General features: G+C 35.0%; 1 protein-coding gene across 4 annotated transcripts; it reads left to right on the top strand.

Moving 5' to 3' along the window:
* The first annotated feature begins 627 nt into the window (after window positions 1-627).
* Window positions 628-11,951, top strand: LOC142356536 (uncharacterized). Of its 4 annotated transcripts, none has more exons than XM_075408415.1 (2): window positions 628-765; window positions 9,105-11,951. In XM_075408415.1, exon 2 carries the CDS (start codon window positions 9,124-9,126, stop codon window positions 11,749-11,751), a length of 2,628 nt encoding a protein of 875 aa, XP_075264530.1. In that variant the 5' UTR covers window positions 628-765; window positions 9,105-9,123; the 3' UTR covers window positions 11,752-11,951. The 4 variants fall into 4 exon arrangements, with proteins under 4 accessions (XP_075264530.1, XP_075264533.1, XP_075264531.1 ...); XM_075408418.1 differs by having other exon boundaries at window positions 642-786; window positions 9,123-11,951; XM_075408416.1 differs by having other exon boundaries at window positions 642-786.
* Window positions 11,952-16,194: the final 4,243 nt, after the last annotated feature.

The following is a 16,194-nucleotide window of genomic DNA, read 5'->3' as shown; positions in this document are numbered from 1 at the left end:
ATCCAGCTCACGATGTTAAAAAATCATTACCCTTTTTATTTTGACTACAGCGCCAAAACAAGGGGGACTGTAATGAACTTGTAATAAACTTGACTCCTGAGCTGCCTACACATAAAACAGAACGCGCAAAATAATCAAGACCAGAAATAATAGAGACTGCTACTAATATGAATAGAATTGATGGTGAGGAACTGGCCAAATTCCTTCAGATTAAAGATTTAGTTGCTGACATGGCCTAGAAAATCAGATTTGTCCTAGTCTGGCAAGTAAAAAATAGGATTCAGTACAAATCTGACATTTGCAAAATCAATATGAAAGCACGCTTAGCAAGTGACATGAATCGGTATTGACGAGGAATTGCGTTTAGACGAGCCCAGAACTTTTTGGTACTTGATTTCGGTACGGGCAGCAATTCCTTAAACCATGATCCCCCATAACCGACGCTATTCAAAGAAGTTCTTTCTTGCGAATCATCTTCGTTGAAGCTAGCTTTAGCTTAATTAGATTTATAGATAGTTTGCTTAAGTTTTAAACTAACATGTTCGGAGTATGTATACTAGCATATTGCATGCCTCAACAAGTATGCGTGAGTATTTGTACTTTGCTGCTATCTAATATTAAATTAAATAGCAATAAACGTATTCAGTTGTTTTCTCGAACGGAGGCACGTTAAACTAGCTGCTTATTAAATTTTACACGAAGCGTCTTTTTTTGGTTCGAGATTAATAGTTATACCAGTTTCCATTCTAAGAAGATTGAAACCGCGTATGAGTCACATTTTCATTTGTTTTTATTTTTTAATAACTGACCTGTTCTCTCCTGAGCCGGCAGCTTGATGCATCCACATCTTCGACGGATTACAACTGTTGACAGGGGTGATGACTGGGGGGTGGGGTGGGGGGTTGAGGGCTGAAGTCCAACACACTAATTAATAGTGGCGATAAAAGAGCGTGATGAAATCGTAATCTAATCACGGTGACTTACTTGTCGATGACTACAATAACCACACGTTAAAATTCATTATCACGCTGTTGCCGTGATCAGTCTAAGGTTTCATTACACTCTTTATCGCACTGTTTAGAGCTGACTTAAAAGTTGATTGTTGATTGAAAACATTACCACACCGGTTGTTATCGCCCTCTCGAAAATAATATACAAATCGGATTTTGACTCGGATATTGACAAATTCTCGACGACAACAACAACTGTGTGGTAATATTAATGAGGTCTTCATTTGGTCCGTGTATGTTTATCATGAGTCTATAGAGCTCGTTCGAGGAACATGACCGATGATGATCAGGCGAAAGCTATTCTAAGAAAAAATCCGTATTTTTTAGCGTTTAGTTCTGTTAAGAAGCCGTCATAGAAGGTTTCTTATGAAAGATCTCATCAGTTTTCGAACAAAAAAATGCTTTTTTTTGAACGGAATACATAAGAGACTAATCCGAACTTGCAAGATGTTATAAGAAAGCATTACACAAAATCAATGCTTATAAGAAATCACAGAGGGTGAGAATCTTAAAGTTTTTTAATTTTGGTGGATTTTCTTGGACAAATTACATGAAAAAAACAGTTCAATGTTTTGCTCATAAAGTAGTTAGAAGCTCATACTTTATTCATGAGGGTACATAAATTTTTTGTTAAAAAATTGACAACTGGTTGCGATACAACAACATTGTCACGTGCTCAACTTGTTTACAGTCAATTTTAGGCCCCAGGTAGTATACTTTTCAACAGTTGTGGCCATGGTGTTTTTTCCGTGTATTTCCGGTTCGCTTATCAATTTTTTTGTCATTGATTGTTGATAGATGCTGTGTTGTTTTAACATTAGCTGCATTTCTCCTTTCCGGAAATATTTGAAATTTAAGGCCAATTCGAGATTTCGTTCCGTTTGGTTTCTCTTTTTTGTCAACCTGATGAGAAACCAGTAATTTTTTTTTTCATTTTGAATTTTTGTGATCTGATGGACTTGTTTTTGAGCTTGTCTCTATCTGCTTTCCACGCTCCGCAAATAAATGAGAATAGGGTTATCCACTTTTTTCGTGAAAAAAAAATTCAGTGGAAGTAAAGACCTCTTTCTCTTTTTTGATCTCTGATCTGATCCAGTATTGACGAAAGAACCTTGGGGGCTTCTTGGTTTGGCGCCATTTAGCTCATTAGAACCTAAAACTTTTCTAAATTTTCCAATTTTTTTCTTTTCACTATTCATGTTCGTAGACAAATTATTCTAGGAAGTTGCATGAGCTGTCACCAATTTTGCTTCAATTTTCTAATACTTTTTTGTAATTTTATAATACAATTTTATAATGCTTTTTTAAGCATGCTTTTAAATTGGCTATTGAATACTTAAGATAATAGTTGAGATTGGGAAAATGATATTCAGTTTTTAGATTTTCAAATCGTTTTTAATCATCCAATGCCTTTTTCTCAGTTAATTGACTATTAATCCTATCTTTCATTTCCGCCTTGTAATTTTCTGTTAACATATATGACAAGAAAAGATGTGTAGGTTTTTTTTGAAATTCATTTTGATTAAATGATTAAAATTCGTTATCACGCTGTTGCCGTGATCAGTCTAAGGTTTCATTACACTCTTTATCGCACTGTTTAGAGGTGACTTAAATGTTGATTGTTGATTGAAAACATTACTACACTGGTTGTTATCGCCCTCTCGGAAATATTATACAAATTGGATTTTGACTCGGATATTGACAAATTCTCGACAACAATAACTGTGTGGTAATATTAATGAGGTCTTCATTTGGTCCGTGTATGTTTATCATGAGTCTATAGAGCTCGTTCGAGGGACATGACCGATGATGATCAGGCGAAAACTATTCTAAGAAAAAATCCGTATTTTTTAGCGTTTACTTCTGTTAAGAAGCCGTTTTAGAAGGTTTCTTATGAAAGATCTCATCAGTTTTCGAAAAAAAAATGTTTTTTTTGAACGGAATACATAAGAGACTAATAAGAATTTGCAAGATGTTATAAGAAAGCAATACACAATTTCAATGCTTATAAGAGATCACAGAGGGTGAGAGTCTTAAAGTTTTTTAATTTTGGTGGATTGTCTTGGACAAATTACATGAAAAAAAAAGAGTTCAATGTTTTGCTCATAAAGTAGTTAGAAGCTCATACTTTATTCATGAGGATACATAATTTTTTTGTTAAAAAAATGACAACTGGTAGCGATACAACAACATTGTCACGTGCTCAACTTGTTTACAGTCAATTTTAGGCCCCAGGTAGAATACTTTTCAACAGTTGCGGCCATGGTGTTTTTTCCGTGTATTTCCGGTTCGCTTATCAATCTTTTTGTCATTGATTGTTGATAGTTGCTGTGTTGTTTTAACATTAGCTGCATTTCTCCTTTCCGGAAATATTTGAAATTTAAGGCCAATTCGAGATTTCGTTTCGTTTGCTTTCTCTTTTTTGTCAACCTGATGAGAAAACAGTAATTTTCATTTTCATTTTGAATTTTTGTGATCTGATGGACTTGTTTTTTAGCGTGTCTCTATCTGCTTTCCACGCTCCGCAAATAAATGAAAATAGGGTTATCCACTTTTTTCGTGAAAAAAAATTCAGTGGAAGTAAAGACCTCTTTCTCTTTTTTTGATCTCTGATCTGATCCAGTATTGACGAAAGTACCTTGGGGGCTTCTTCGTTTGGCGCCATTTAGCTCATTAGAACCTAAAACTTTTCTAAATTTTCCAATTTTTTTTTGACTATTCATGTTCGTAAACAAATTATTCTAGGAAGTTGCATGAGCTGTCACCAACTTTGCTTCAGTTTTATAAAACTTTTTTGTAATTTTATAATACAATTTTATAATGCTTTTTTAAGCATGCTTTTAAAATGGCTATTGAATACTTAAGATAATGGTTGAGATTGGGAAAATGATATTCAGTTTTTAGATTTTCAAATCGTTTTTAATCATCCAATGCCTTTTTCTCAGTTATTTGACTATTAATCCTATATTTCATTTCCGCCTTGTAATTTTCTGTTAATATATATGACAAGAAAAGATGTGTAGGTTTTTTTTGAAATTCATTTTGATTAAATGATTATAATTCATTATCACGCTGTTGCCGTGATCAGTCTAAGATTTCATTACACTCTTTATCGCACTGTTTAGAGGTGACCTAAAAGTTGATTGTTGATTGAAAAAATTACTACACCGGTTGTTACCGCCCTCTCGAAAATATTATACAAATCGGATTTTGACTCGGATATTGACAAATTCTCGACAACAACAACTGTGTGGTTATATTAATGAGGTCTTCATTTGGTCCGTGTATGTTTATCATGAGTCTATAGAGCTCGTTCGAGGGACATGACCGATGATGATCAGGCGAAAACTATTCTAAGAAAAAATCCGTATTTTTTTAGCGTTTAGTTCTGTTAAGAAGCCGTTTTAGAAGGTTTCTTATGAAAGATCTCATCAGTATTCGAACAATAAAAATGCTTTTTTGAACGGAATACATAAGAGACTAATCAGAATTTGCAAGATGTTAAAAGAAAGCATTACACAATTTCAATGCTTATAAGAGATCACAGAGGGTGAGAGTCTTAAAGTTTTTTAATTTTGGTGGATTGTCTTGGACAAATTACATGAAAAAAAAAGAGTTCAATGTTTTGCTCATAAAGTAGTTAGAAGCTCATACTTTATTCATGAGGATACATAATTTTTTTGTTAAAAAAATGACAACTGGTAGCGATACAACAACATTGTCACGTGCTCAACTTGTTTACAGTCAATTTTAGGCCCCAGGTAGAATACTTTTCAACAGTTGCGGCCATGGTGTTTTTTCCGTGTATTTCCGGTTCGCTTATCAATCTTTTTGTCATTGATTGTTGATAGTTGCTGTGTTGTTTTAACATTAGCTGCATTTCTCCTTTCCGGAAATATTTATAATTTAAGGCCAATTCGAGATTTTGTTCCGTTTGGTTTCTCTTTTTTGTCAACCTGATGAGAAACCAGTAATTTTCATTTTCATTTTGAATTTTGGGGGCTTCTTGGTCTGGCGCCATTTAGCTCATTAGAACCTAAAACTTTTCTAAATTTTCCAATTTTTTTTTGACTATTCATGTTCGTAAACAAATTATTCTAGGAAGTTGCATGAGCTGTCACCAACTTTGCTTCAGTTTTATAAAACTTTTTTGTAATTTTATAATACAATTTTATAATGCTTTTTTAAGCATGCTTTTAAAATGGCTATTGAATACTTAAGATAATGGTTGAGATTGGGAAAATGATATTCAGTTTTTAGATTTTCAAATCGTTTCTAATCATCCAATGCCTTTTTCTCAGTTATTTGACTATTAATCCTATATTTCATTTCCGCATTGTAATTTTCTGTTAATATATATGACAAGAAAAGATGTGTAGGTTTTTTTTGAAATTCATTTTGATTAAATGATTATAATTCATTATCACGCTGTTGCCGTGATCAGTCTAAGATTTCATTACACTCTTTATCGCACTGTTTAGAGGTGACCTAAAAGTTGATTGTTGATTGAAAACATTACTACACCGGTTGTTACCGCCCTCTCGAAAATATTATACAAATCGGATTTTGACTCGGATATTGACAAATTCTCGACAACAACAACTGTGTGGTAATATTAATGAGGTCTTCATTTGGTCCGTGTATGTTTATCATGAGTCTATAGAGCTCGTTCGAGGGACATGACCGATGATGATCAGGCGAAAATTATTCTAAGAAAAAATCCGTATTTTTTTAGCGTTTAGTTCTGTTAAGGAGCCGTTTTAGAAGGTTTCTTATGAAAGATCTCATCAGTTTTCGAACAATAAAAATGCTTTTTTGAACGGAATACATAAGAGACTAATCAGAATTTGCAAGATGTTAAAAGAAAGCATTACACAATTTCAATGCTTATAAGAAATCACAGAGGGTGAGAGTCTTAAAGTTTTTTAATTTTGGTGGATTTTCTTGGACAAATTACATGAAAAAAAAAACAGTTCAATGTTTTGCTCATAAAGTAGTTAGAAGCTCATACTTTATTCATGAGGATACATAATTTTTTTGTTAAAAAAATGACAACTGGTAGCGATACAACAACATTGTCACGTGCTCAACTTGTTTACAGTCAATTTTAGGCCCCAGGTAGAATACTTTTCAACAATTGCGGTCATGGTGTTTTTTCCGTGTATTTCCGGTTCGCTTATCAATCTTTTTGTCATTGATTGTTGATAGTTGCTGTGTTGTTTTAACATTAGCTGCATTTCTCCTTTCCGGAAACATTTATAATTTAAGGCCAATTCGAGATTTTGTTCCGTTTGGTTTCTCTTTTTTGTCAACCTGATGAGAAACCAGTAATTTTCATTTTCATTTTGAATTTTTGTGATCTCATGGACTTGTTCTTGAGCTTGTCTCTATCTGCTTTCCACGCTCCGCAAATAAATGAGAATAGGGTTATCCACTTTTTTCGTGAAAAAAAAATTCAGTGGAAGTAAAGACCTCTTTCTCTTTTTTTGATCTCTGATCTGATCCAGTATTGACGAAAGAACCTTGGGGGCTTCTTGGTTTGGCGCCATTTAGCTCATTAGAACCTAAAACTTTTCTAAATTTTCCAATTTTTTTCTTTTCCTTATTCATGTTTGTAGACAAATTATTCTAGGAAGTTGCATGAGCTGTCACCAATTTTGCTTCAATTTTCTAATACTTTTTTGTAATTTTATAATACAATTTTATAATGCTTTTTTAAGCATGCTTTTAAATTGGCTATTGAATACTTAAGATAATAGTTGAGATTGGGAAAATGATATTCAGTTTTTAGATTTTCAAATCGTTTTTAATCATCCAATGCCTTTTTCTCAGTTATTTGACTATTAATCCTATCTTTCATTTCCGCCTTGTAATTTTCTGTTAACATATATGACAAGAAAAGATGTGTAGGTTTTTTTTTGAAATTCATTTTGATTAAATGATTAAAATTCATTATCACGCTGTTGCCGTGATCAGTCTAAGGTTTCATTACACTCTTTATCGCACAGTTTAGAGGTGACTTAAAAGTTGATTGTTGATTGAAAACATTACTACACCGGTTGTTATCGCGCTCTCGAAAATATTATACAAATCGGATTTTGAATCGGATATTGACAAATTCTCGACAACAACAACTGTGTGGTAATATTAATGCGGCCTTCGTTTGGTCCGTTTATGTTTATCATGAGTCTATAGAGCTCGTTCGAGGAACATGACCGATGATGATCAGGCGAAAACTATTCTAAGAAAAAATCCGTATTTTTTAGCGTTTAGTTCTGTTAAGAAGCCGTTATAGAAGGTTTCTTATGAAAGATCTCATCAGTTTTCGAATAAAAAAATGTTTTTTTGAACGGAATACATAAGAGACTAATCCGAATTTGCAAGATGTTATAAGAAAGCATTACACAATTTTAATGCTTATAAGAAATCACAGAGGGTGAGAGTCTTAAAGTTTTTTAATTTTGGTGGATTTTCTTGGACAAATTCTATGAAAAAAACTGTTCAATGTTTTGCTCATAAAGTAGTTAGAAGCTCATACTTTATTCATGAGGGTACAAAATTTTTTTTGTTAAAAAATTGACAACTAGTTGCGATACAACAACATTGTCACGTGCTCAACTTGTTTACAGTCAATTTTAGGCCCCAGGTAGTACACTTTTCAACAGTTGTGGCCGTGGTGTTTTTTCCGTGTATTTTCGGTTCGCTTATCAATTTTTTTGTCATTGATTGTTGATAGTTGCTGTGTTGTTTTAATATTAGCTGCATTCCTCCTTTCCGGAAATATTTGAAATTTAAGGCCAATTCGAGATTTTGTTCCGTTTGGTTTCTTTCTTTGTCAACCTGATGAGAAACCAGTAATTTTCATTTTCATTTTGAATTCTTGTGATCTGATGGACTTGTTTTTGAGCTTGTCTCTATCTGCTTTCCACGCTCCGCAAATAAATGAGAATAGGGTTATCCACTTTTTTCGAGAAAAAAAATTCAGTGGAAATAAAGATCTCTTTCTGTTTTTTTGATCTCTGATCTGATCCAGTATTGACGAAAGAACCTTGGGGGCTTCTTGGGTTGGCACCATTTAGCTCATTAGAACCTAAAACTATTCTAAGTTTTCCAATTTTTTTTCTTTTGACTATTCATGTTCATAGACAAATTATTCTGGGAAGTTGCATGAGCTGTCACCAATTTTGCTTCAATTTTGTAATACTTTTTTGTAATTTTATAATACAATTTTATAATGTTTTTTTCAGCATGCTTTCTAAATTGGCTATTGAATACTTAAGATAATAGTTGAGATTGGGAAAATGATATTCAGTTTTTAGATTTTCAAATCGTTTTTAATCATCCAATGCCTTTTTCTCAGTTATTTGACTATTAATCCTATCTTTCATTTCCGCCTTGTAAATTTCTGTTAACATATATGACAAGAAAAGATGTGTAGGTTTTTTTTGAAACGTTGATGTTTTCTCTGAACATTTTGTAGTATAAGAACAACGCTATAGATAGTGGTACAAACCAGGAATATTAATGTTAAGAAATATAGGATAGTTAAGTTATAATAATAATAATTTGTTTCTTGGTGTTACAAATACAAGCATCATGGAGTATATACAGTTTTCCTAAAGCAAAATGTAGCACCAGAGAGAACACTATGAGACCGTCTGGTACGCTTTCAAGTTCCTTTTTTCATTGGAGATTGGAGGTTGAAATCTAACTATGACTCCTTATGCAGATCTTTATTTTTTTGTTTTAAATAGAAAACAAAAAAAGCAGAAAAAAATATATGAGTTAAAAGACTGTGAAAAAAAATTGAATACCTTTTACTTTTAAGCTATAAAATTTAGTTTTGCTATGCAAAATTTGACCAAAAAGTTGTTTATTAGAATATAATTTTCCAATTTTTCATGAGCAAAGTTTTTTAGTTGTCAGTTTGAAGCTTGTTTTACTTATGATAAAATCGAGTTTCAAAACATTGTAATTGAAAACATTCCGTCAAAATGCTTAGCGTGAGCCATATCTATCATGATTCCCTTTTGCTATTGAAAAAAATGAATGGTATCATGGGTCGTGGAGCATCTAAGCTGGTGGCTAAATTAGTAAAAACTAATTTCTAAGCATGATGCTAAAAACCCAACTCGATTGGGCTATTCGATCTCGTTCATGTAATTATGCCTTCAAATATCTCTGGATTGTTTTGCTGTTTATAATTCTTTATTTCTGCAACGAAACTTCGAAATTAAACTCGCCCCGACAACTTTATTTGTCAATAATAAAAACACCCGATCTGAGCAGTGCAACATCGCGAAAAAATTTTCAGGGACTAAAAATCAGATCGTTTCCCAGACAAGAAATTAAGTTTTCAGAAAATGACGGAATTCTAAACTGGCGCGGGAAGATTCCTAAAAGTAGACCCAGCTGGGCTCATCAACGGCTAGAATGTAGAAAATGGAGCGTAGCTACTAACGATTTTCATGTGTCGAATGCTATCAAAATTCATCTTACATTACCCTCGGATTGGTGCATTGTCATTGTGAGCGATATGGGGCGGCCCAATAAGTACCCTTTCAATGAAGGAAAGCAAGGACGGGTTATTTATCTCAACGCTCGTGATCAGGTACAACTTGCATCGGAGGGGGTTAAACTCAGTGGGGCCCTACCTTGGAACCATTCTGGTAGAAAAAACGTCGGTTATTTGTATGCAATTGCAAGCGGGGCTCAACTTATTTGGGATTTTGATAGCAGTAACTATCTCTTGTCATCTCCGGCGAAAATATTGGAGCCCAATGTGACAAGTAAATTAAGGAAAACAATTGTTTTGAAAGCCACCCCGAAACGAAAACAAGTGACTTGCAACTCATTTAACCCTGTCTCCATTATGGGTGTTGATAAGTCGCTTTCGTGGCCCAGAGGTCTACCTTTGCATGACATAAAAGCTGCAAAGTGTCAAAGCGATGCGTACTTATTCAAAAAAACAGCAATTCTGGAAAGAAAAATAGCAGTTTATCACTCTTTGCCCAGCCAGGGCCCGGATGTGGGTGCAGTATACCGTTCTAAGAAAAGGTTGCCCGTTAACTTCAACCATGGCCCATATAGAATACCGCTTATGGTTCCCAATGACGCTTTTGCCCCTTTCGACTCTCAATCTACTCTTTTCACCTATGAAGCATTCTTCATGTTGTTTCTGCCCGTGACAGTTCACGCCTCAGTTTCCGATATTTGGAGATCTTATCTTGGGCAAAAGCTATTAAAGGACTGTGGTTACAAAATAGTTTTTACACATGCACAAGTTGTTCAAAATTACAATGAGCTCAGTATTTCGGCCGAATTTAACTCTGAAGAAGAAAAGTGGTCCGCGAAAAGTGATAAATTAATAGAGTTTTTGAAGTTTAATTGGACTTCAAGTTGCCAAAAATCACTCGAATGCCATTTTGAATCTTTGGTGGTCAGTCTATATGAACATGACTATATTCAACTTAGCGATGTTTACCATTTTCAAACATGGATTACATCTTTACTTGATCTCGGTTATATCTTTCCTCGGATGAAAAAAAAGGTAGCTAAATTACAACCTGACAAAATTGCGACTCGTGCTGAAAATGTAGAACCAAAGTGGCCAGACTTGATGCTTTTTGTACCCGCTTTCCCCGGGGGTGAGCGTGATTTGAACAACTATTTACTGCGAAGCTTGAAATTTTTCTGGCCCAAATCTTATCTAAAGTTAATGGTGGTGTTAGATGGTGAAATAAAGCGTTCAAAGAGAGATCGGTTTGCAGAGCGAATTCAAAACTCAATGAAAGATTACGCAAATTCTGTTGAAATTGTGTTTAACTACATTCCGAAAGAATATTACAACGGCGTTGGTCATGATAGACAGCAGTTAATTATGTTTTGGGCTGATAACTTCACGAACGCCGAGTATGTCGGTTTTTTGGACGATGACAGCCTGGTCACTAACTATGTGTTATATGAAGATCTATTTGATCGACAAGGCCGACCTCATGTTATGGGCAGGTCTCCTGTATCCGAAGACACCGGCTGGCAAGATACTTCGAACACAACCCACTGGACAGATAATTCAGGCGCTGAGGTCATGCGAACAATGAACTATTTCCCTGTCATTGTGAAAACCTCTCACTTGAAAGTTGTTCGTGATAGCGTTTTAAAACACTTGCCACAATTTGCAAACTTTGACGATTTTTTCAGACGCGGAATTATTGAAAGTGGTAGAAGGTACAGCCAGTTCAACATAATTCACCAGCATTTATGGAAGCTAAAAAGAGACGACTACAACTGGCATCTTGAACCACTTTCGGAAACAGACAATCATTTCAAAGGCATGGAGGGAGTAACCGATGAGATGAAAGTTCCAAAACCACGATGCTTTCTTCATGTTACCTCTGACGGAAGACAGAAGTCGCCGTATTATGTTGAGGATGTTTTCCAGCAGGGTTTTTGCTACTCACTTTCGAAAGCAGAGTTTGACGACGGTGGGGAGTACAGCCAACTGTGTAATAAAGCTGGGTATAGTTGGGATGTCGTATCCAGTGTACCTAATACCAACCAGTGGGTATTCGATTGGCTGGATTGGCGATATGACAACCGGACAATCCAGTCAACTGGAAAGCGTGTCGCTATGAATCGCGCTCGACCTGACTGGAACGAAAAAGAACTCAAACGTATTTTTGCCAAAAGGAAAAGTGGTTTGACTTTGAAAATCTGGCAAATTTTTGGAATAAACTTGTAAACTGATCTACTAAAGAAATGTCGGCTCCCGGACCGAGGATTTTCCTCAAAAATAACTGGGAAACGAGTGTAAAGAGTGTAAAAATAATTTAAAAAATTACACCCCTATTTCTCCGCTTAATTAACGTGGAAGAGTGTAATTACAAGAGTGTAATTTCAAAAAACAAAGGTGGAATGAGGTAGTGATTATCGATCCCCCGACCTTCCCTATGCCCAACATGATACTTTCGCTTTTTGCATTAAACATTGCGCCAACTGCTACAACACTTTAACGTTTCATTTTGGTTGTAATGGTAATTCTATAAAAGTGCAATTTTCTATCAGTCCGCCCTAGATTACACTGTTTGCGAAGACTGTAAAAAGAGTGGAGAAAAGAGTATAAATACAGTGTAATTTTTAAAATTACACTCTTACACGCTTTTCACCGATAAATAGGGGTTGAATTTGCATTATACTCCAATCCCAGCTACTTAGGGGTGGATTAAGGGTGAAACCACGGCCCGGGCTCTATAAAATTGATATAACTGCCTTCTGCGTTCAGATCTAAAAAAAATACTTTTTAAGACTATTATAGGCATATTTAGGCTAAAAAATACTGCAACGCCGCTGAGGTAATATGAATTTGAAATTAGCAGCTTTATCTGTTGCGGATCTCCGGTACGTTTAGCTGGCGACATTAGGCTACACACTTTATTTTGACTAGTTTTTTAACTATAAGCCTATACTTTTGGATCAATTCACCAGCTGTGTGATTGATGGACAGTTTATCGAAAATTTATTTGATCCGCTTAACCCACAAAACTTTTGCTTTCTCATATTTCTGTTTTCAGCTGATATATTCTTGCGACATAATACGTAATACGTAAATGACATAATACGTTTGGAACAAATAATCATTTCAATTTAAAACACTCTGCTTTGATTCTTTTACGAAGATTTAGGAGAAATCATTGAACGTGAAGAGAAGAAACAGCTTCCGACTTGGCAGCGAAAACTAAGACTTGAGTATTCACTGCTCAGAGAGGCCACAAGTCTTGGGAATCAAATCCAAGAATCGACACTGCAAAGGATTTTTTTAACAGAATACCTTTAATCAAGTGCAAAAATGTTAAAGTGGTTGCTCTCGTTAAATGAAAAGCATTCTGTCTTCATGATGCCAAGCTTAACTCTGTTCCGAAAAACTTAAGTGTTGGCCTTTCTCTTCTCAAATATGTCTCAAGTGTCGGCTCCTCTACCCACTTGCTATCTCACTGCCAATACTTGGCCTCTGGAAAAACACTGAATCAGGTGTGATAGGCCCTGTGGTTTTGGTACGAGTGATAGTTCTACGTTTGGGAATAAAAATATGATAACTAATGTTAGATTAACAAACATGAAGATACTTGAGAATTCTATTTAATGAAAACAAATGAACTAGAAAGTGAAACTCACATTATCTTATTTTAGAGACCATCAAATTTTATATAATCTGAAAGGCATCTTAAATCAATTTTCTTTTCCATTTAATTTTCCTGAAAGCTCCCTTTGCCCCCGTTAAATAAGCTGTCAAAGTTGCACATGATTCAAAGATTCAGTTTTCTCAAAGTGCTGTCATTAATGGAACTTCGCTGTCACTTTTTGGTCTTGCAAGAGGTAAATGCGACTTTATCACTAGACAAATCATAGCTCATTCAGTGAGTGTAACACCTACAAAAGTCGCAGTGAAGTTATTATGATGTTGGAGATTTTTGCCCTTCTGAAGCCTACTTTACAGGCTGTTTCTTTTTCTGTGGGTCTTAAAAATATTCTAGAAGTCGCAAGAATGCGGGCGTACCTCGTTGAAAATCGTTTGGCAATTTTAGCTATTATATGAGGGTCACTTCTGGTACGCTTAGTGCAATGGTTGCCAATGCGTTTGGATGGTAATCATACTGTTTTAGTAATTAAAATTTTTGTGGAATCAACTTTGCTTTACAACTTCAAATCTAAATAATTTTTTCAACGAATGGAAATTTAAACTACCACGCTCTTTGAATTGAAAAATTTTTGTTCCGCTGAATTTGTCAGCCAACACTTGTTTCCTTCTGAGCTTGAGTTTTTGAGCATGAAGCATTTGGTTTTTACAAGCGGTTAGAATAATTCTTAACAACAAACATAAATGCTGATAAATTCATAAATTCTTAACATTTAATGGTCGAAAAAAGGCTAAGGATAAAATAGTCAAAATATTAATCAGCAAAGCCTCTCTCAAAAGTTGTTGATAACAAAACTGGGAAATCTGAAGGCAAAGTGCGAAACGGCTCCTCGAATAGCTATCACGTTCCCCGCATATGTTATTCAAGATGACTATCTTGTATACATCGTTTCTTCAACCTAACCAGAGAATCCTGTAGAGGATTTCAATGGGGCAAATATGTTCTCAAGGTTTTTTTCTGGGAAAAATTCAGCAGAAATCAATCTGGTTCTTTCCCATTATAGCCCCCCAGCTTAATGGTCAGATAACGTTTAGTTTCCCTAAACTTGGTAATTATACCATTATGGGGGCTATAATTTCATGGGGGACTATAATGGGAAAAACCCGTCAATCTTTCTCCATTTTTTTCTGAGAAGTTGGTTTTGCTAGCTTTCGTTGCGCCTGATGTACTAAGACGTAGTTTGCTCCATGAAAATTGCACCATTTTTGCAGGGTGGACAGATCAAGCCTTATTTTTGCATATTTTGTGGTGTTATGAAATCTTTTGTTCAAATTTAGCCTCATAAAGTTTACAGGCATAAAGAAATACAAATAAAAACGTTTAAAAAACAGCATGAATGCCAAAGTAATCTATTTCGTTGAATAAGCTGTCCGCATTCTCGAAAAGAAATTGGTTTGATTTTTCCACTTACAAATCAACTATCAGCTTCAGATGGTTATAGTTGTCTTCAAACAAAAATGGCCAAATGTTTGTTGAAGCATTGTAGAGCTTTGTTCCAAGTCCGTATTCATCACGAGACTGTTGAAGTTAGTTGGATTTTTGGGCATGTTCCCAAATTACTGTTGACACAACAACAATTTATGAACATTCCCAAAAATCTTTTAAAAATCGTTAAAAATCTTTAAAATAAATACGGAGGACTTGCAACAAAACTTTACAATGCTTCAAAAACTTTTTTGCCATTTTTGTTTGAAGACAACTATAGCCCTCTGAAGCTGATAATTGATTTGTAAGTGTAAGAACCAATTCAACTTCTTTTCGAGGATGCCGACAAATCATTTAACGAAATATTGAAGACAGAGGCGTATGCTGATAATTTATGCCAATATATCATCTTGGTTTGATACCAAGCAAACAAAAGTAAGCGAGACTTTTATACAAAATCACGCCATTTTTCTCAGCCAACGACAATTGCGTATAAGTTTAAACACGTTCTAATTCACGTGGAAAACTCGCAAAAAGGTTCAAAAAACTTATCACGCAAGGCGTGTTTAAACTTAATAAAATTCATTTTGTTGCACTGTTTTGATTAGGTAACTTAACAGCTTCGACCTTAAGTATCAAATTTGGTCTGGCAATGGATATCACAAGGACGTTGCCGTCTAAACCACTTGTTGTCATCTTCGTTACATCCCGGGTCAAATGTCCTCCCTAAAAATCCTCCCATTTTGTTGTAAGAGTGGGGGGAGGGGGGTAATTTGTCTATGGGGAGTAAAATGATTTAAGAGTTGGGCTGCAATTGAAGGAAATTTTTTGGAAGATGCAGCTCAAAACTCTTACGTCTTTTTGAGCTGCATTAGGCTTCTAACGGGGGTAAAATGGTGTAAGAGTGAGGGGGTAAAACACAAGTCAACCCCCTGCTCTTACATCTTTTTGGTCTGTCAAGGGGGGGGGGGTAAAATGATGGGGGTAAAATGGGGGGTAAAATGGGAAATTACCCTCGAACTCCTACATCATTTTACCCCCTTGACAGACCAAAACGATGTATGAGTGGGGGCTTAATTTGTTTTTTAACCCCTCACTCTTACACCATTTTACTCCCGTTGGAAGCCCAATGCAGCCCCAAAAAGACGTAAGAGTTTTGAGCTGCATCTTCCTAAGAAATCCTCCCATTGCAGCCCCACTCTTACATCATTTTGGGCTGAAAAATTTGACCCGGGATATACTTAATAAGTTGCTATTATCTTTAAATTTAAATCTTGTTTAACCTTATGCGCTGCTTTGTGTCTGACTCTTATACGTTGCTTCATATCAAAAAGGATTGAATTGAAAGCCTATTGAAACAGTGGTTTTAAAGTTTTTTGTGGTGTCGCTCCCGGTTTAAATACGAATACTGTTAGAATTTGTCGTGATAAACGTATTAAATAGACTATGAAGCTTTTGTATTAAATAGACTAAAGCTTCTGTATAAAGAACAAATTTCTGTTTTATTTTATGGATATCAATTTGATCAGCCAACATAAACATGTTATCAGTAAAGATTATCAATT

The sequence above is a fragment of the Convolutriloba macropyga genome, unplaced genomic scaffold (assembly GCF_964194025.1).
Source record: "Convolutriloba macropyga unplaced genomic scaffold, txConMacr16.3 SCAFFOLD_1964, whole genome shotgun sequence".
NCBI lineage: Eukaryota > Metazoa > Xenacoelomorpha > Acoela > Convolutidae > Convolutriloba > Convolutriloba macropyga.
The sequence above is the reverse complement of the archived record's forward strand: the minus strand, read 5'-3'. Positions and strand labels throughout refer to the sequence as shown.